Source organism: Chaetodon auriga, chromosome 10, assembly GCF_051107435.1.
Source record: "Chaetodon auriga isolate fChaAug3 chromosome 10, fChaAug3.hap1, whole genome shotgun sequence".
NCBI lineage: Eukaryota > Metazoa > Chordata > Actinopteri > Chaetodontiformes > Chaetodontidae > Chaetodon > Chaetodon auriga.
Genome location: NC_135083.1, coordinates 17,757,764 through 17,777,738, shown reverse-complemented (window position 1 = coordinate 17,777,738; position 19,975 = coordinate 17,757,764). Strand labels below are relative to the sequence as shown.

General features: G+C 42.5%; 2 protein-coding genes across 2 annotated transcripts in view; both read left to right on the top strand.

Annotated features, from left to right (window-relative positions):
- The first annotated feature begins 735 nt into the window (after positions 1–735).
- On the top strand, positions 736–9,875 carry eno1a (enolase 1a, (alpha)). Its single transcript, XM_076740605.1, has 12 exons — positions 736–1,122; positions 3,576–3,670; positions 5,549–5,644; positions 6,137–6,195; positions 6,695–6,764; positions 7,009–7,142; positions 7,258–7,480; positions 7,928–8,125; positions 8,630–8,831; positions 8,930–9,038; positions 9,185–9,243; positions 9,369–9,875. Exons 2-12 carry the CDS (start codon positions 3,586–3,588, stop codon positions 9,430–9,432), a joined length of 1,299 nt encoding a protein of 432 aa, XP_076596720.1. The 5' UTR covers positions 736–1,122; positions 3,576–3,585; the 3' UTR covers positions 9,433–9,875.
- Positions 9,876–12,478: 2,603 nt separating this feature from the next.
- The window catches only part of rerea (arginine-glutamic acid dipeptide (RE) repeats a), a 122,902-nt gene continuing 115,405 nt past the window's right edge, over positions 12,479–19,975 (top strand). Inside the window, exon 1 of the mRNA XM_076741256.1 lies at positions 12,479–12,724. The gene's annotated coding sequence lies outside the window, so the exon portion shown is untranslated. The remainder of the gene's footprint in view (positions 12,725–19,975) is intronic.

The window sequence follows — 19,975 nt, the reverse complement described above, 5'->3', positions numbered from 1 at the left end:
GCAGTGACCTTTTACTGAGAGCATCTGAGCAGCAGATGGCGCAGTTGGATTTAACACTGACAGTCTCAAGGTCACTGCAGCAGGCTTTCATCTCACTGTGGCTCCAGCAGCCATGGATGCTGCACTCACTGCACTGCGCAGCTGCAAGACATCCGTGAGACGTCCGATGTGTCGAGGGGAAACCCACTATTCATTCATCCAGTGATTCATTACCGCAGTCTCCACATGCAGTTACCCTTTCAGTGCAAATCCTCATGCCATTCTACATGTTGTTCATACTCTGAAGTGACAAGAATACACATAGAAACACTTTGAATGAATGAACGCGCAAACAAAGCACAGGTCTGAATATTATCACTGATATTAAGTAAAAGCATTTTAAATAAGCTTACTCTAGAGGTCGAAAAGTACACGTTTAATCATTAATTTACATGACTGGAACGGAACATGCGGAATAATTATTGACATGCTGCTGAAACAGCTTCTTTTCATTTTTTTTAGTTTTTCCAGTTTTGACTGAAGACGTCTAGACATATTTTGGACTGCAAGTCACCACATCGATGCTTTCTGCTCTTATGAGACACCTACAGTCTTCAGTGAAATTCGTGATGGGAAAGAAAAGTCGGTGCCAAAAACGTGACCACAAGTGACATGTGACCGAGAAGGAACCACTGCATCCGAGCTCCCTGCCTGCCCCTCTGCACGTACTCATAATGCGTCATCTTCCCGCATTCCGCTTCTTTCATCTTCACACGAAAGAAAATACTACATTTCCCACAATTCACCTCAAATGTAAAGACTACTGCTCTCTCCCTTTGTGTATATTCTGTAATTCTTAAAAGTCGAGTTTTTGCTGAGATTAAAAAAAAACAAAAAAAAAAACGCACCCTCCTCTTCCTCACTTGGGATGTAAAGTCATTTCGACTCCTGATGGTGAACGTGCATCCCTCCTCGCACTCGTCTGCCTCGTGAGTCAGTCCCAGCCAATGGCGTTGCTCTGTTGCCTCGTTCCTTCCTGATTTCGTCCACTTATCATCCAGCCCGAAGCGTCACGAGCGCCTTCCCTGCCTGCCCGCACGAGAGAGAGACAGCACCGTCCTTGCACACAGTTAGGCCGGAAAGGTAACTTTGCCGTCGTTATTTCTGCTTTTATGTGCTAATATCTGTTGGGACAGCAGCTATTACGATTTAAAGAGCCTATTCTGTGATAGTGTGTGTTAATATAAAGTACTTTTTTCTAAATGTGTACGTGGTGTTCCACATCTTCGACGGTATCTTCAAAGTCTTGTCCTTGCTTTGACGTACACTTTGTTTATATTCCCGGTTTTTAGAAACGCCACGTAGTTCCTCGGTTGATGTGTTTGTGGCTTGTAGGATGCAGTAGTTTGTAGCCCACCGTCTATTTTTAAACCAGGCCGTCAGCTGGCGAGATGTCACCACATTTAGAGCTGCAGGGTGTGCGGGGAAGGGGCGTCAAGTTGCAAGTCCAACTTCCAGCGGTCTTTTCCATTTACTGTCTTTTTCTGTCCGGAGCCTTAAAGGAAGTGGAGGTAACGTTATGTCAGGGCCTGTCTCAGGCTGCACACGCTGCAGCTCAGACTGTGTTTTAGCTACCAGTTGCTTGCAGCAGACGTGGGGGTGTGTCCTCCGATTGTAGGAAAATTACTGTATGTAGAAACATTACACAAGCTCCAGTGTGTCTTTTCCTGTGATTTTCAGCCATTTCTCTGCGCAACCTCCAGAAGAGACCTGTTCTTTGAACACGCCACTCAGTTAGTGGCTCGTAAGTTTATTATGGCAGTATTAAAGGTGTAGTTTTTATTAGTAATAATGACATTGATTAGTAACACACAGACATGGCTTGCTGCCGGGCTGTAATGTAGCCTAAGTGAGGACTAAGCCAAACTATCATGCGTACACACGTATCAGGTATCAATCCTAAATTATTTATTTATCTGTGGGTGCCATTTTGTGCTCTCAGCTCACCTCCTTGCTCTACACCTTTGCAACAATCTGGCAGCAAAAAGGAGAAAGGAACAAAAGGAATGAAGGGACAGAAACTTACTGTAGAGTATGTCCAATCACGATAGACCTATAGTTAATGTGCTATATGTTCAGGCTGCAACTAACATTTATTTTCATTACTGATGAACCTGCCAATCACTTTCTCCTTCAATCAGTGAATTCTTTGGTGTTTCTTCAATAGCTTTTTTTTTTTGGTATGGCAAACAGCCCAAAACCCCAAAATGTTTAGTGTTTGATCTCAAAAACTGGGTGATTGCATATGGATATGCATCCAGTTATCATATATATATTTCTGGGCTCATGTTGTTTCTGTTACCGGCTCAGTCGGGATGGTTATCAGCTGAAATGTCAGAGTTTCATTAATAATGCCATTTTGTAGCTTTTTGGATAACTTACTTTGAGAAATATTAACGCGTTTTTCTATAAAATCCTTGTTTCAATTTTAACAAAAGAAGCCAAATTTCTTTTGCTGCCTAGACACAAACATCATTTTGAAACTATTTCATCAAAGATTATCAAACAAGATGAAGAATCTGACCGCACGTTCAATGTAAACTTCGCCAGCTCACAAGTTTCCAATACTCAGTGCCAGGGACACGTTCGAGTCGGTATCGAAAAAGTATTGTGGTTCAATACCCAACCCCAGTAAACTGTAACATATTTCCATATAGCTAAACAACTGTATATATGTGTGTTTGAGTGATTTTGCCTCTCGGCTGCAGCCAGTGGCAACTTTCCACACTGACTTGTACGGGCAGAGGATTTTCCATTTGGTTGTGCTGTAGGTGCACTCAAGCTTAGCTTTGCAGACTGTACTCAGAGCTCACTCATGCATTCGGAGTGGGTAGATGAGCAAGTTAGTGCATGGATTCAGGGCAAGTTAGATAAAACAAGTGAGAATCAATAGTGCAGCAGGCATTGTGGCCACACTGTCTGGTTTAAAACTGTCTCTGACCTCCATGACTGGAATTTGGAGAGATAACAAAAGCTCCATGAGATTAGACCACGGCTCAGGCCTATAACCCGTATCAGTGCAGTGTAATTCAGACAAAAAGATACCAAACGGGTGCTATGACAAGTCATTGTTACTTATAGTGACTTTTCACTGCTGTTATCAGTAGTTCTTACTTAACTGTTTGACAGTAGTGCTCTCAACCCAGTTTTGCAAGCATTTTGCAATGCTGGTTTTGCAGTCTGACCTATTAAGTCAACTGAATGGACTTTGAGAAAAAGATTTTTTTTGCTGCATAAGCCACACCTTTCTGTAGCTAATATATCTCTGCTGTCCTGACTGTCCACAGCAGTTGGCTCAGGAGGTGTACACGGCTATACAGTGTTTTCAATTAGAGAATTTATTCTATCCAAACCGCGGCTATAAATTAGATTACGTTTTTCCCCGCATGTGTCATTGAGTATTCAGGTTTTTGCAGACTCACTGTTTTGGCTCGAAGCTTTAATTCAGTAAGTATCGATGAAGGGTGGCCGCCATCTGTCAGCTCGGCCTGTGGAACAGCGTTATACTGATGTCTCTTCTGTCGTTTCGTCCGCAGATCCAGAACCATGTCCATCCTGAAGATCCACGCCCGTGAAATCTTTGACTCCCGTGGCAACCCCACTGTGGAGGTTGACCTGTACACCAAGAAAGGTACTGTATGGCTGATATATATGATTTAAAGTACTGCATGAGTTTAGAAACATCATTTAAAACATCAGATTATTGCCCATTGTGTGTAATGCTGCCCAAAGAAGATCATATTGGAAGCAACATTTCATACATTTTTTTGTGTATGTGCCCAGTTAGCTGGCTTGTGAACTAGGCGAGTTGTGCATTAAGATGGTCAAGCCAGTGTGGCCTCTCTGTTGCCCTACATTGTTGCCAGCTCCGGGCCCAGAGTAGATCAGATCAGATGGTGGATGTGTGAAAATAGCTGCTGTAATATCACACTGCCTGTACAGCACTCTGTTACTGTAATGGTTCCTGTCTGGGAGCACAGATCGCTCTTACAGTAGGTACCTCTAGTAAACCTGAGTTGAGTTGAATCCTTGATATTGCATGCAAGGTAGAGATTTGGGGTAAACTAAATCAACAGTACACTTCCCTCACCTAATTGTATGATAGATTATGTAATGAAGCTGCTGAGCATAAAGCACCTAAACCCCACAATGTTTGACCGTTTATTCAATTAACTAATGGCCTGACTGCGATTGAAGTGTTTTGGCAAGCTCTTCTGTTCTGAGAGCTCAAACAAAGGAAGGGCTCAACCCAATGAAATGTCCTGAGAATGTTAATGAAGTAACCTGAATGACCATTGACGTGGAAGTGAGTGGAAAAGGCTGCACTGCCTTGAACACACTGGCCGGAAATCGACTGTGCCATTCTGCAGCCCTGTCATCTTTCCATTACAATGAGATGGTTGCTCCAGTTTACTGTAAATAGCACCGTTTTTTTCTCCCCCCTTTTAAGCCAGCCAGGCCTGTTTTGGCATCATTAGACCAAAGCGAGTGTCCTGCACCCAGAGCATGTGTGTCAGAGTTACTGTAGTGTGTTTTGCTGTGTTATGTAACCAGCTTGCCTCTCGGTCACAGGCATACTAGAAAGCCTATGATGCTTGTTGTCAGAGCGATGTAACTTCAGCAGCTTTGACATTTACACTCAGTGTTACTGTTACATGCTCTGCATAGAGGGGTTATTGGCACAAATGAAAATGTATGTAACTGTATGTACTTCTGAATGTGCTCATGTCATACATCTTTGGAAACGCCTTCTCAATTAGGTCAGTAAATTGCACTGCTTTTGAAGGGGCCATGCTTTTCATGCAGATAAAATGTTGATAAGGCATGATGTGATGGCACGACATCTCCGTTTCTGGCTGGATGGACTGTTGTTAGTACGACCAGCTGCAGCCAGGTGATGACTTGATGCAGATGATTTGTTAAGCCTGAGCTCATGGCCGAGACAGCGTCTCTGTCCTCTTGTCCTAAGCCTTAAATCCCCCACACTCATACCACCCCTGCCAGTCCACTGAGCAAACTGAATGGATTTTTGCCCATCCCCAATCTCTCTTCACTTGACTGAATCCAAAATGGCCATCCTCTTTATATATGGGTGTGGCTTGGTCTCCTTCCACGGATGCACTGCTCATGCTCAGTTGCCATTCTGTCGTTCCCTGTTACATCACAGCCTTCTGCCGCACAGCCAGTACAACTTCCTCCACACGTGCTTTGTGTCTCTCTGTCTGGACAGAATAATAATGTGTGTTACTGTAGCAGCCCCAGTGCCTTTTACTTGCTCTTACTACTTGAATACCAAGCAGCTCCCCCTGAACTTAACGCTCCAACAGACATATTTATGTATTCCGATTTCTCTGCTGTATAAATATCACATAGTTTAAATTCACACATTTTGATTGGTGGCAATGGCTGAAATGGTAAAATTCCATTTCAACATGTATCAAACTGCAGTCAGTGCATGACACAGCACTTCAGGAAGTGACAGTTACAAAACGTCCTATGTGTCTCCAAGGTCTTTTCAGAGCTGCAGTGCCCAGCGGTGCTTCCACAGGCATCTATGAGGCTCTGGAGCTCCGTGACAATGACAAAACACGCTACATGGGCAAAGGTAAAGTGTCTCCACTGACTCTCCCTCTAAACTTGCTGGTTATTTCTATTCTGTTGCTATCCTTCATGTCGTTTCAACACTACTTTACTACACACACCGTGTCTTCCTTCTTCATTTCTGATTCCTCCGTCTTTCTTCCTCCTGTCAGGAGTCAAAAGGGCAGTTAAATATGTAAATGAATTCTTGGCTCCTGCATTGTGTAACCAGGTAAATAAAGTGTGCACTAACAGGATGACTCTTTTACATACCAATGTGCGCTGCAGCATGAAGAATGGGTTTGCCTTTGCAAACTAACCTTGACAGGCACTAACAGATTTGGAAAGAACAAACAAATAAAGGGCACAATGACAGATGGCTCAATCGTATCTTCCCCATCAGAAATACTTACACATCCACAAAAGATTGGATGAGGGGCTCTGTGGTCATCTGTCTGGCCTGTTCTGCATGGTCTTCTTCTGTATGGGTCAGTCATGGTCTGCTTGTCCCTTGCAGGTGTCTCAAAAGCTGTTGAGCATATCAATAAAACAATTGCACCTGCACTGGTTAACAAGGTAGGACCATTTATTGTTTGACTGATATTGCTGTGTGCTCGTTTCAAAAGCCTCAAATTAATTGATCGGTTTCCTGAATTCATTATTTAGGTATCTTGAAAATTCAATACAAAGTGATTACATGAAAATATTCGTAACAGTGGGAGCAGTAGTGAAAGTTTCTGAATGACTAACTGTGTGATTTAACACAATGTAGTAAAAGAAATTGCATAAAACTGACATGTTGAGCAGTCATGTGTTTTTCCTTCTATTTTACATTAACCTCATTGGTTTTTGAACTTTGCATTTATAAAAATTATGTTCTGTAAACAATCATTGCATTATGTATCTGAAGTATCGAGAAAAAAGTTGCATTAGCAGAGCTTTATTGGTATAATTCTGAGATGCTGTGGCCGTTTTAACCTGGTGTGTTCCTCTGAGCTAACGAGTTAGAATTAAACCTCGTCAATCTTTGATTTCCAAATTTACTTGATAACATGTCATGTTATGCCTAATTCAGGATGTGAGCGTTGTGGATCAGACCAAGATCGACAAGCTGATGCTGGACATGGATGGCACAGAAAACAAGTGTAAGAGGCTGCTTCGTGTACTCTCACTGACTTGACAATATCAGTATCAACATCGATGCTGTGATTTTTAAAAGCCTTAATAATTCCTGATCATGCATTATTGATTTTTGCCCAACTAGCCCAGAAAATACTCGATGAAATGTATGGATCAGAAGACAGTTATTAATGCAGTGTTCAAAGAACTACACACAATTTATTATAATAAAAACAATATATTGACATATTTGTGTCTACCCTCCCTTAGCTAAGTTTGGTGCTAATGCCATCCTCGGCGTCTCCCTGGCTGTGTGCAAGGCTGGTGCAGCAGAGAAGGGCGTTCCCCTTTACCGCCACATTGCTGACCTCGCTGGCAACCCTGAAGTCATCCTCCCTGTCCCTGTGAGCATGATAGTGCTATAACCTAAGTCAATTCTCACAGTCCGAACAGATATGTACCATTAATGCTAGATCATGATCGCATTAGGCTGAAAGCAGATTCTCTGCTTCCTTTCAGGCTTTCAATGTCATCAATGGCGGCTCACATGCAGGCAACAAGCTGGCCATGCAGGAGTTCATGATCCTGCCTGTGGGAGCCAGCAGCTTCAAGGAGGCCATGCGTATTGGTGCTGAGGTCTACCACAACCTGAAGAATGTCATCAAGGAGAAATACGGCAAGGACGCCACTAATGTAGGAGACGAGGGAGGCTTCGCCCCCAACATCCTGGAGAACAAGGAAGGTGAGAGGAAACATGAAATGAGAGCCTTAACACTGTTTCACAGGAAGGAGTTTCATTATAAACCAAGAGAGTGGAGATCCAGCTGAGTACATTACTGGCTATTTTAGGACATTTGTCGAGAAGAGTTGACCATCGAAAGTTGTTCCTGTGTGCCTCAGCTGGTCTCAAGGGAGTGTCTTGAAAGCAGTACATTCTTAGACCTCCCAGGGAAATACTTCACTTATCATGTCACTCTTGGGCTGACATATGGTTTCTAAATTAAGGCCCCAACTCAGTGCTGAAGGCACTGACTGCCAGCCTTTGACTCCAGTGTCAGGCCAAGGTGCTGATATGGCAGATGCCCCAGTGGAGCAGAGTCCTCAGTGGTGACTCGTTTAGGAAAAGTTAATGTTTTATAAGCAACATCTCTTGTCACGTTGTTACTGTAGTGTGTTGTTTTTGTCTCAGCTCTGGAGCTGCTGAAGAACGCCATCGCCAAGGCCGGCTACACTGACAAGATTGTTATTGGCATGGACGTGGCTGCCTCCGAGTTCTACAAGGGTGGCAAGTACGACCTGGACTTCAAGTCTCCTGACGACCCCAGCCGTTACATCTCCCCTGACAAGCTGGCTGACCTCTACAAGAGCTTTGTCAAAGATTACCCTGGTGGGTTTTTAACATTTAATTTGTCATTTTCACAGCCCTCAACCTCTTATGATCCCACAGATCCAAAGTTTCCATCATTTTATAGAGAGTCATTAAGTATAACAAGAAAAAGGCATGAAGGACGTACTCAAATAGCTCAGCTGAGTCAACTGATTTGATTTTACAGAAATTGTGAGTTGACAAGATAAGGAATTTTACATCCTGTATCTCTGTACCCAGAATGCACAACTGTATGCATCATTTGTACATGTGAGGACATGTCCACACATCACATTGTCCAATGCAGATATTCGATATAGTATTAACAGAGCTGTGTGTCCATTGTTTTGGTTCACATTACAAAGTTAGCAGCTAGCTCCTGAACACAGTGGAACATTTGGCAGCTTGTTTCAGCTGCCCCCAAGTGGCCAGAAAATTAAGTTAATTGCAGGTGTATTGTTTCTATTCAATGACTTTTGACCATTGGTTTCTTAAACCATGCTGATGTCTTGTCTCCTTCTTCAGTTGTGTCCATTGAGGACCCCTTTGACCAGGATGACTGGCAGGCGTGGACCAATTTCACAGCCAGCACCAGCATCCAGGTGGTGGGCGATGACCTCACAGTCACCAACCCTAAACGCATCTCTAAGGCTGTGGCCGAAAAGGCCTGCAACTGCCTGCTGCTTAAAGTCAACCAGATCGGCTCCGTCACAGAGTCCCTGCAGGCGTAAGCGTCCACAACAGAGCAGTGCGATCACACTATACAAGTTATCATATGTGTGTGTAAGTTGGTTAATAGGCCTTTTGTGTGTCTCTTTCTTTTAGCTGCAAGATGGCCCAGAGCAACGGCTGGGGTGTGATGGTCAGCCATCGCTCTGGAGAGACAGAGGACACCTTCATCGCTGACCTGGTGGTCGGTCTCTGCACTGGACAGGTAGTTTTTAATTTTTATTTTGACATTTATTGGCATGATGTCAGTAATGTTGTTGATACTTTTCGAGCTCACTATTCAAATTGTGCAGGGGTGCAGCTTTTTACATTACAAATTGATTCTTATATGTCATTTAATTCCTTTCCTAGATCAAGACGGGCGCACCTTGCCGATCTGAGCGCTTGGCCAAGTACAACCAGCTGCTCAGGTGAGTCCTGTCCAAAATCTATTTCTACTGGCCAAATAAAAGCTTGACATTGAACCTTATCGACCGTATTATTGCAAAGGCTGCAGATCCATCCAATTCAACAAACTGTCATCACTCTCTTCCAGGATTGAAGAGGAACTTGGCGACAAGGCCCGCTTTGCCGGCCAGAACTTCAGACACCCAATTTGAGCTTGTCTTGCTCCTTGGGCCTCTGTGTGTTCATTGCTCATAAATAACCCCACACATATACGCCACGCTAGGTCGCCTGCCCTGTCCGGAGAGAAGATAGAGCGAACAACGCTGAAATCCAAGGTCCAAGTCTGTGGTCTGTGGCGTGGAGAAGCTGCAGTGTGTCCCAGGACAGCCACAGTTCAGCTCACCCTCAAACTATGCTTTAGCTCCTGAATAGTGTTGGTCCCTATGTTTGTGTCCGTGTAACTGTGAGAGAGATTTTTGTTTCGCTTCTTGTGAGTTGTAGTGATTCTTGGTCCTCTACTGAGTATTTGAGCTACTGTAACTGTAGTGCCTCGAGCATCGTTGACAGTACTGTATGTACAATGTGCCGCATCTGACAAGGTCTTGTGTTGCTGTAAGCGTTGGCAGAAATGTGTAATAAACAATATAGTTTGAAATGTTTCGTGGTTTCTGTTCATCCACGTCTTCAGGAGCTGAGCTTCAGTTGTGTGTTCCACTTTTAATCTCATAGTGTAACAATTCCCATATCAATTCAAAGTTTTCTAATTGAAATCATTAACAGAGACCCAGGGGAGAAAACAAAGAACACAGAGAGAGAGATGGTTTTTGAATTTCCAGTTTAGTGCTATTTTCTTCCTTCAGCTCATAATGTTTACTACAAAATTAATCAAGGTTATAATCACAAATCGTTTAGGATTCATAGCTTTCTTGTCGATGAAGTGAGAGTATTTGCAGCAAAGGGCCTCCTCCTCAGTAACGGCTCCCGTCTGTGTGAAGTGTTTGATGTAATCTGAGTGCCACCGAGAGGCAGAAACATGAGCTCAGAGCTCTGGGACGCCATTTCTGTCCCTGTGGGTAAAAGAATCCAGGAGCCCTATGCAAGCTCTTTTTGTACTGAGCCTTGCCAAGATAAATGAGGGTCTATTCACCAGTTGTATGGTGCCGGGGGGATTGCCAGCTGGGTCTGTGCCACACCGATTCACTTAGTGTGAGCCCTGTCTGAACCTGCCTCCATTGTTTAGCCATCACCAAGGAGATGTATTACAAATCACCGGTACAAAGAAACTACCAAACATATATTACAGAATCCATAAACATCCTGTGGTTATCAGCCGCTGCAAGGTTCATTTAGCAACACATCGTCCTCACACTAACAATGATGTTTTCACAGAAACTTCATAACACTAAGAAAGTAAATCTGGCTGACTTGTGGACTGATATGACCGTGGATCATAGAGACTGCAATGCTTTATTTGTTTTCTTTGAGACCTGCGCCATCCAGTGGTCAAATCCCTGCAGTACACTTCACAGACACGTTCCTTGTGAATAGGAACATAGCAGCCGTCTAAGTGTTTAAATCCCAACCACAGTGGCCTTGAAAGATTACTTTATTGGGCTTCATCAAAACTTGTTGGCATGTTTCATAAATTTTCTGTAGACATAACAATAGAAATATAAAGTCGATGAAAGTGACACCAGTTTGTCTCCTAAAATCAGCATCAAACTGACACTTATTTGACTTTTGTAGCAGGCCGAACTTAAGACAGCTCCAGGTGAAGAAAAGGAGGAGAGGTTAAACCATTTCATTTGAACTAAACAATACAATTTGTCTCGATTTAAACACCAAAATAACTTATTCCTCAATCGCAGAGAAGACACAGATTGTGTATTTTATGAGGCATAAATAGACTTCTGGCTTTGACTGCAGCTTAGTTTAACAGAAGAACTAATTAATCAAACATACTGTCCAATCCCTGTGCGCCTGTCAATAATTCTACTCCTATTAGAGGGTTTAAGCACTGCACCTGTCATGACTTACATTACATGGCAAGACTTATTCAAACATGAACAGTTTGACAAAAACAAACAGTTCAATATGTACTAGCCAGTGTTTCCACTGCACCTGCATGTGCACACTCCTTCCCAATGAACAATGATTAAAAAAAAGGACAAAACCCAACTGCTGACCTTGAATAACCTAAATATATGTTATGCATGGACCAACAAAATGGCATAAAACACTGTTTCTGCTACTTTCTTATAAAACTTCTATTCTATTCTATTCCATGACTAAACTTTGCCTCTACATTTGTAACTATTTTGTCTTATTTGTGGACCCCTGTACATAATACACATACATTGTTTCTTATTTATTAACTTCAAAAAGGTGCAATTTACTCAAATCTCCCAACAGGTATTCTATTCTATTCTGCTCTATTCCACTGTCATGTTATTCTTTTCTAATTATGGTATTCTGTGACTGTATGCTCTTATTTTCTGTTCAGGTCTGCTGTGATTTGTTGTGTAAAGTCTTAAAATCTATTCTATTCTGTCAGGGTTTTTTTTTCTTGTATATTCTGGACTAAAATACTGATAGATTTCCAATTCTGTAGTATGCCTTATAGTGTAAGAAATACTACTACTAATAAACAGTTAATACTGCAATTCCCTCAAATCTTACCAAGAGGAATTATATTGTCTTCTTTTCTATCCTATTTAATTGTCAGTCATTCTCCTCAAAATATGTTATTCTTATACCATACACCATTATTTTTGTTCAATTCTGCAATGATTGGGTGTTCTATTCTATTCTGTCAGGTGTTTTTTGTCCCTTTTTTTAATGTAATATATTCTGTGACTGAATATTGTTGGATTTCAAATTCTGTTGTGTGCCTTACAATGAAAAAAATAAAAAATAAAAAAATCTGTGTGTCATTTACTGAATATTCAATACTGCAGTTCCCCAAATCTACCAAGAGGAGTTCTATTCTATTCTATTCTCAGTTTCTTCTGGGCTCAGTGACAGTTCAAAGAGTCTGACAGTGTCACAGGTTTAAAGGGTGAAGGCTCAGTGCAGACACCGGGAGGACTCTCACTCTGCCTCCTTCTCTGTGGATGTTCCCAGTTTTGGCCAGTGGGTGACGATATTTTACCGGTTGAACTTTGAGAACCCCCAACTGTTCTCACCCCAAGATGAAGAAGGATGCTGTCATGCTGAGTGCCCCTCACACACACTAGTCTGAGCATTTCGGCAACGATTACTCCCTCTTTATGCTCAAGTCCATCATTTATGACAGCATTGTATCAAACGTGGTCCGTTCCGTTATAGCTCCATAAGAGAAGACATACAGGTGGCACTGCACACCGCTGCTCTGTGTAGTGGCGACACTTGGCTAACTAACGTTGGCTAATTGCCCCTGCTGCTGCTGCTGCTGCTGCTGCTATTGTTTGTTGTTGCAGTCTCTCATCAAACAAATCACAGATGTTGTAGATCAAGCTCTTTAAGGTAAGTGCGTGAGCTTCAACCAGCCGTCTTAATTGCCTTTGACGTTCATCGGCAAACGAGCAAGAAATGACAGATATGAAGGAATAGTTTGGAAACGTTGGACTGTTAACGTACACCCTTGCTTGCTAGCCATTTGGCTAATTTGCCTATTAGCATCAGCTAGCTAGTTAGCTGATAGATTTGTTTGCCCCTCACTGTTGCTGGTTACCATGAACTAACGTTAGCGGCTAGCGCCAGTGACTAGCACTGATTGGGAATGCCAGCAAGGAGCAGTGTAACGTCTGGATACAAATAGCTCGTTGACACCGGTTTGCACAGAGCACATGCAACACACACAACATGGCTTCATTTTATTAAACGCTTTGTGATTTTAACGTGCACGGAGGCTCACACTGCCATATAGCAAGCGTTTTCCCATTTTGAATTACCCAGTGTAGTGCCTCTGTTCCAGGGAGTAGCCTGAGCCCATTCAGCTATTGTCATTAGCTCATGGAAACGTTAGCTGGCGAAGCTAACTTGCTGTCTTTGTCTGCTTGACTTTTGCTCAATTATTGTTATTAAGCTCACAGTTTTGGAGTATGTACGAGTGTGTTTTGGGCTGGTTTTACACAAAGGTATCACTGGATAACGGCACACTCGTGCTGACCTTAAAAAACTAAGCTGCAAGGCTTGTAAAATCTTCATTTGAGACATTTGTCAACAATTGTAATCAGCAGAATTGGCATCAACACTTCACCTCTGGCAGGCTGAGTAGTTCAAGTAGTGGTGTAGTAGTGATTACATAAGGCACAAGGATAGTGATATTTGCTGACTTATTCATTTTATCAGTAAAGTGGGATCTTTGCGATTTTTCAAGCTCAGTTTAAGTTCTCATGAATTGTAAGTTTGAAAATAGTACATAGAGGAAAATCAACTGACATTCTTTGGCTATAGAAATCATTCATAATGTCTTTTAAATGAGATTCCCAAAACGCTTTTTGTTCATTCTAATATCTGTAACTTACAAAAGCAGAGCCATTAAAAGCTAGTGATTTATTTTTATTGAGTGCTTGTGACTCACTCCTGACTCAGTCACTTTCTTGTGCCTTGCAGGCTTCATAGCCCTGCACAATTGTGGACTAACTAATGAATATACACTACGCTGGATGATCAAATGAGTGAGAAACATTTGTTTTGCTGCATAATTGCCAAGCTATTTTCAGCCCGCTGAAAGAACATAATTCAGTGTTGACAAGAAAGCCTGCGTTTCTTCAACTTGTCAGAGTGCCAGACTATCATGCTGAGTGTCAGGAGATCTTTAATGAACTTTATGATATCCTGGCAGCATTGCGTTGTAAAACAGATAACGCTTAACACCACATTATGTTTAATGACAGTAAACAGCCCAACATTTAGTGAACCTAACAATACACCACTGGTCCGTCTGCTCAGTTGTGGCCTCCTGATGACTGTCGAGATGGGTCACTGAACTGAGAAACAGTTCAGACACACATCACGTCAGTCTGTCACACACTATGGTTTACTAACAGGGTTGGATAAGAAAACACGTACATACACCTGTGTGATCGCAAATGTTTTGTGAGGAATGCTGTTTTCTTAGACCTTTTAAATCCTGCATCAAATCACTTGGGATTAAGTCGACACCTTGATCCCCTTTTTAGCATATAGCACATGTGATGTTTTGGCGGCTTCTCCTGCCACCAAAAGCTTAAACTACCACTTAGACTGTAAACTTGCAAAGTTAGGTTACAGAGGTCTGCCATTACAGGCTATATGTTGATTACTGGTTAAGCACAGCTCAGTCAGAAAAGCACTCTAATGTTTGGTTCATGTTTTTTTTTTTTTTTTGAAAGCGAATTCTTAAGTTTCAACCAAGAGGATAATTTAGTGTGTCTTAAAACAGAGCATTTGTGGTGTTCTTTTATTCCACATTATCAGCAGGGTTGTTACCCCCTTTTTATATATATATATATAAATGTCATTTTTAAATCCACATTATCTGGTTAGTTCAGGGGTCAGAGGAGGTCAGGCTGTTTTATAGTGTTTCAATTTGAATGGGATCTCACGAGCAGCAGTGGGTAAAATTACTTTGAGTCACATATCCAATGACACACCCTGTCCATCGAATGTTAATCTAGCTGGGTGGTTGTAGTAGCAGCAGAGTAATGATAAGAGAAGTGTAATAACTCTGCTATTTTCCTTTAATGACTAATGTGCGTTTGAGTAATGGCGGCTCCCTGTGAGCTCTATGTGGCAAATGGAAGGCCAGACAATGATAAGGAAAATCCCTTTTCACCGTGCTCTGACACCTTTTTGTTGACTGATTTGTCAATACACATGCCCGGGAATTCAGTGTTTACATGCTGTGTTCGAATGGCGTCTTGCTGTTTTTCACCTAGATGCCGTCACTGCATTTTTCCTTCGCCATGAATTGTCATGAAAGATGATTCCCCATTGTAATGCCTGGCGCTATTCTCAGAGCGCCTTCATGCTGTATGCTGAGGCATTGTGTTGCAGTATGAGATGGTGCTATAACCTGTCATTGCTGTGGCTGGCCTGTATTTTAAAAGAGGCGTTTTACTTACAACAGGGCCATTGTGTTTCAGATAAAGGTGATTAGGCTGATTTATCGTTTTGTTTTTGACAGGGATTTCATATACAGTGTGAAATTATGTTGATAGGTGAGGTAGATAAGAGGTGAAATGTCTGCTTGACAGAATCAACACAGGAAATGATGTATAATCAAATGTCTTCAGACGTCAGGTTTGTAATTAAGAGAGTGTATCGCCTGGTGTTATTATATTCTAATGACTTTGCATAGTTGCTGCAAAGAGGACGCAGTGGACAATAGGAAAGCAAGTGGATAAACTGATTTTGCTTTTTCCTTAACAGTGCTTGATGGCAATTTCTTTGCAAGATATCTGGCTGTTACATTGGAAATTAATGCTCTGAACAAAGGAGCAATGTTTGCTCAAATACCTCTTGATGGGCCATTCAAGTGCTGTATATTCATTAAAAATAACAATCTGTCAGCACTTACTGACAGCACGCACAACAAGCCAAGCTCTCTTTATTGTTCTCCGAAGATGTTTTTCAGTTCCCGTGCCAAGAGCTGGGTAATTGGCTGTAGCAAAGCCTTGCATGTGTTGTTTTAAGATATTGGACTGACACGCACAGGGCACACTGGCAGAAATGAGGAAAGCAACCCCCTCCCCAACAAACACCCTTCCTGGCTTATCCCAGCAAGTCAGAGGAGGCAAGATGCTGGATGTGTTTTGTGTTCTTTGACAGCTTCCCTTCACCTCTCATAAGAGGAGATCCAAGCATGCTGCATCATATCTCATCTTTGTTTGATTCAGGCCTTGCTCTGCAGCTCCACAATTGTGCCAAGGCGATAGCATCGGCAAACGCTACCCGTGTTAACAATTGTGAGCTGTCTTGCTACATACTGCTGGTGGTATTTGATGTACTAGATGTGATCAAATCTGCTTTTTCTATGAGCTCAACCATGGTGAAGTCGGTCTCACTTCATCCTGCAAATGGCTCCTGTGTCTTATTGGGCCTGCTTGGCACAGATTCACATCTTAACTAATCAGATACGTTGTGTTTTGTGTGGTTGCCAGCCTCTTGGCAGGTCCTAGGTACAGCCAAAAATAATAATAATAATAAAAAAAAGTTCTCTCCATATTTGCTTCGTTCAATTTTCTATGTGGCTTTGAGCCTATGAGACTGTGAAGTGTTGCAGCTCAACGCATTTCAGTGTCTTCTGTGATTTATGTACGTGAGGGGTTGTATAATGGAGTGAGTGTGTGGAAACTGGAGGTGTGGCCCTTACATTTAGACTTGTGTGAAGCAACAGCAAACGTAGGACCATGAATCCATGAGGTAATTGTGATGATAGTGACTGCAAGGCTGATTTTTGTTTTTTTCCTCCAGTATCTGGGAGTCTTCCACATTGTTAAATTTCTCATGTGTCTCACTAATTATTAGTTAAAACACACCAGAGCACACAGATGATAGCCTGTTTTTTTTTTTGTTTTTTTTTTAAGGATTTGGGCAAGATCGGCTAATAATAGCACCCCGTCAATTACAGTGCCAAAAAAATTGAAAGTGTTCAGGAATAACAGTCAGCCATTTGCCATTTCAGTAAAAGAGGAAAATGAAATGGTGTAGGATCAGCTGGCTGGCCCCTGAGGAGAGGGAGAGAAAGGGGGGAGAGGGATGAGGAGGAGTGCTTTGCCGCTCTGTGTGTCAGTGCTGATTAGGTAAGAGATTGCCTCATGTAATGACACGGCATGGCGCTAGTGGTGCAGAAACACAAACAATGCATACCAGTGTTTTACTGCACACACCCCCTGCAGCTGCCTGCCCGAAGATGTTTATATAGACATATACACTCGCCCTAGAATATTTCAACATCTTCGGATGGTGCCCTTTTCGCAGCGACACACACATTTACTCCATCCGGAAGCCAATAGCCCTGCTCTCTGCGCGCTCTTTTTCTTCTGTAGCACAGATGAAAGATGGAGGTGATTAAAGGAAAGGAGCACAATAGAGTCTGTGCAGTTTTCTATCAGTGCTTATTGTTGCTATTGACAGCAGTGTTTTTCAGCGCAGATGCTTATTGTTGAATATACTACATAACCTGCTGAAGCCTCTGCTCTGTTAGCTGAACCTTAACCATAGGGGAACATGTCATGCTCTGTTCCTGCTTGTTACAGTTGCGGTTTTCATCGACGTATTGGATCCATTATACACAGCAATGTTAACAGAGCTTTTATTCGTTAACTTGGATAATAATAGACCTGCTTCAGGCGAAGCTCCATGGTGTTGTGCCTTAGACAAAATGTTCGGGGAGTGTGCAGATCTAGATATTTCCAGACAAAGTGCAGAAGGTGAATAGTCACTTTGTTATAATTATCAGAGAGCCACCTTGATTATCAAGTCTAAATGGTGCAGTTGATTTAATTGATTGTCTTATAGAGAGATGTGTCAATAAGGGCTGTCTCTTGTCCAGCCAAACACATGTCTTTGTCATTAATTAACGTGGCTGTAATGGCTTATTATGTTGTGTTTTTTCTGTACAATATGGGTATGCAGGACATTGATTTTCAACACTGCAGATGAGACAAATCGTACGTGCATCTTCTTACAATGTGCTGGTTGTGCTCTGTGGCCTCTGTGACTAATACAGGCATTACACTGATGTTGCGGCCGTGCACATGAGGCACAGTTTGCTTGCAGACCTGCAGAGCCCCAGACCTGTGACTGATGTTTTAATGGAGACAGTATGCAATCCGATGGCATGCTCAGGGTTCATGGAGCCGTAAGGAAGTGACCCCCCGGTGAGATTGTGCCACTGTCCACTCCATAGCGAGGTGTTCACGAGGTTCCTTTGGTAAACTGTGTCCTTGCTCGCCCTTGCGGGTTCGGCACACCCATTGAGCCTGCTGAGCCTTCAGTTTATGTGCTGGGACTTATGGTTGGATTGACTATAGGTTTAAGGATGGACATCTTGTCTCTGTACCCCAGCTCCAGCAGCCGGCACAGAGAAAATGAGTTCTGAGGATTGGGTTTAGATTTGCCACTGTAGCACTTCAACTCTGATACACTCTAGCTACCATCAGGGGAAGGCTGTCAGAGAGAGAGAGAGAGAGAGAGAGAAAGAAAAAACAGCGAAGCACAGCAGTGCTATCTAATAGATCAATTTGTAATAAATCTGTTGCCTCAAGCTGTTGTTGTTCGCTTCTACTCAGTAAAAGGTGTCTGCGTTTCTCAGGCAAGAAAATGCTTGTCAGGCAGGGCGTACAGAGCTATCAGTGAATGAGACGCGCCTAAAGCACAGTAAATCATTTTCTCTGTGCTCAGTTTACATAGGTCGAACACATTGCTCTCTTATCAGCACATTCCACTGGTCAAAAAGGGGGGTTATAACCGATCGATATGGCTGAGCGCTGAAATGAGGAAGTAACGCTCCCCTCACATTAAATTTCCCCATTATCCAATATGAGCCATTAATCATGATGAAGGAGCTATTGATTAGGCTATCAGCCAAGGTTGGTCAATTTATTTGCCAAGAGTCGGTCCACAATGTGAGGATCTGTTGAAGTAGCGCTGCTTTACAAAAACCGAGCGGGAGAATTGAAATGGCCCCATTATTATGACAACAGTTTGATCTTTAAGGTAACAAAAGAGCGGGCCTCTATAAGGACCACATGGGACCTCTCCTGCTCCTCCTCCACTAGCAGCCATATGGACCGTACTAATTGTGTTTTACGCCAACCATTTTCACCGATCCATTGGGGACTTGTGGAAGTGCTGTAGCTATAATGTCACCAGCAGTGGGCTGGCTCATGAAAGAAACATTAGCAAGCAAGATGAGAGGACAGGAAGGCAATACACTGCAAGTCAACACAATTATTGATTTTATTCAAATGAAATCGGTGGTTCTCTGTTCTGAATCCGTCGCCTTCAAATTATGATTTCTATTATTTCTTTTCCCAATCGTCGCTATTGTCTGAAACCAGCATTCGGTTCGCCCTCGCACATGTACTTTGTCAACTGGTAAAATTGAATGCTGGCATGATGCCAGTGTGTGAAGATATAGCTAAAAAGAGGACTTGCTCTTGTAATCCCATATATCTACAGAGGTGTTTTATCCTATTAATTCACGTGATGGTTTTTCAGATGCTCTTAATTCTGATTCTGGTTGTAGTACAGGTGTAATTGCCCCACAGAGAAATCGTCTATCATCCGTTTTGTTTTGTCACAACACAAATGCTGAGGTTTGAATGCTGAATGTAAATGTGACATTCACAGTATTTGCGTTGCCCTTCAGGCCAGGGATTGGTTGTAAAGTGTTTGAAGTGCTAAGTGTGACTGAGGCAAATCAGTGTGTGTTTTAACGTGTTTATAATATGCAATCATGAAAAGGCCATATCTATGGAAATTGGTTCCAGTGAAGGAGGTGGAGGGGAGGGGCGTTGGAGTGGTGACGATGGAGAGAGAGAGAGAGAGAAAGAAAAAAGAGTGTGTGAGTGCGTTTCATTGTGTCCCTGCTAACAGTTTTCTTGTAATTATTGAAATTGATGTTTGCTGCGGAGCTGTAAATCTGCAAGATCTCTTGTTAATAAAGCGGCAGAGGCAGCCGAGCCGTTAGGCTGGGAAATAAAAGGCAATCAAGCCTCCAACATCCTGTCCCTCGCCCCAAAATGAAGCAGCAGAAATCCTAATTAACTGAGAGGATGAGCA

What these genes read in the sequence shown, in the direction of transcription:
- eno1a (XM_076740605.1), top strand. Translation starts at nt 3,586, where the DNA reads ATGTCCATCCTGAAGATCCACGCCCGTGAAATCTTTGACTCCCGTGGC. An exon ending in AACACGCTACATGGGCAAAG is followed by an intron (nt 5,645 to 6,136) that starts GTAAAGTGTCTC and finishes TGTCCCTTGCAG; the next exon opens with GTGTCTCAAAAGCTGTTGAG. An exon ending in TCGGTCTCTGCACTGGACAG is followed by an intron (nt 9,039 to 9,184) that starts GTAGTTTTTAAT and finishes TTCCTTTCCTAG; the next exon opens with ATCAAGACGGGCGCACCTTG.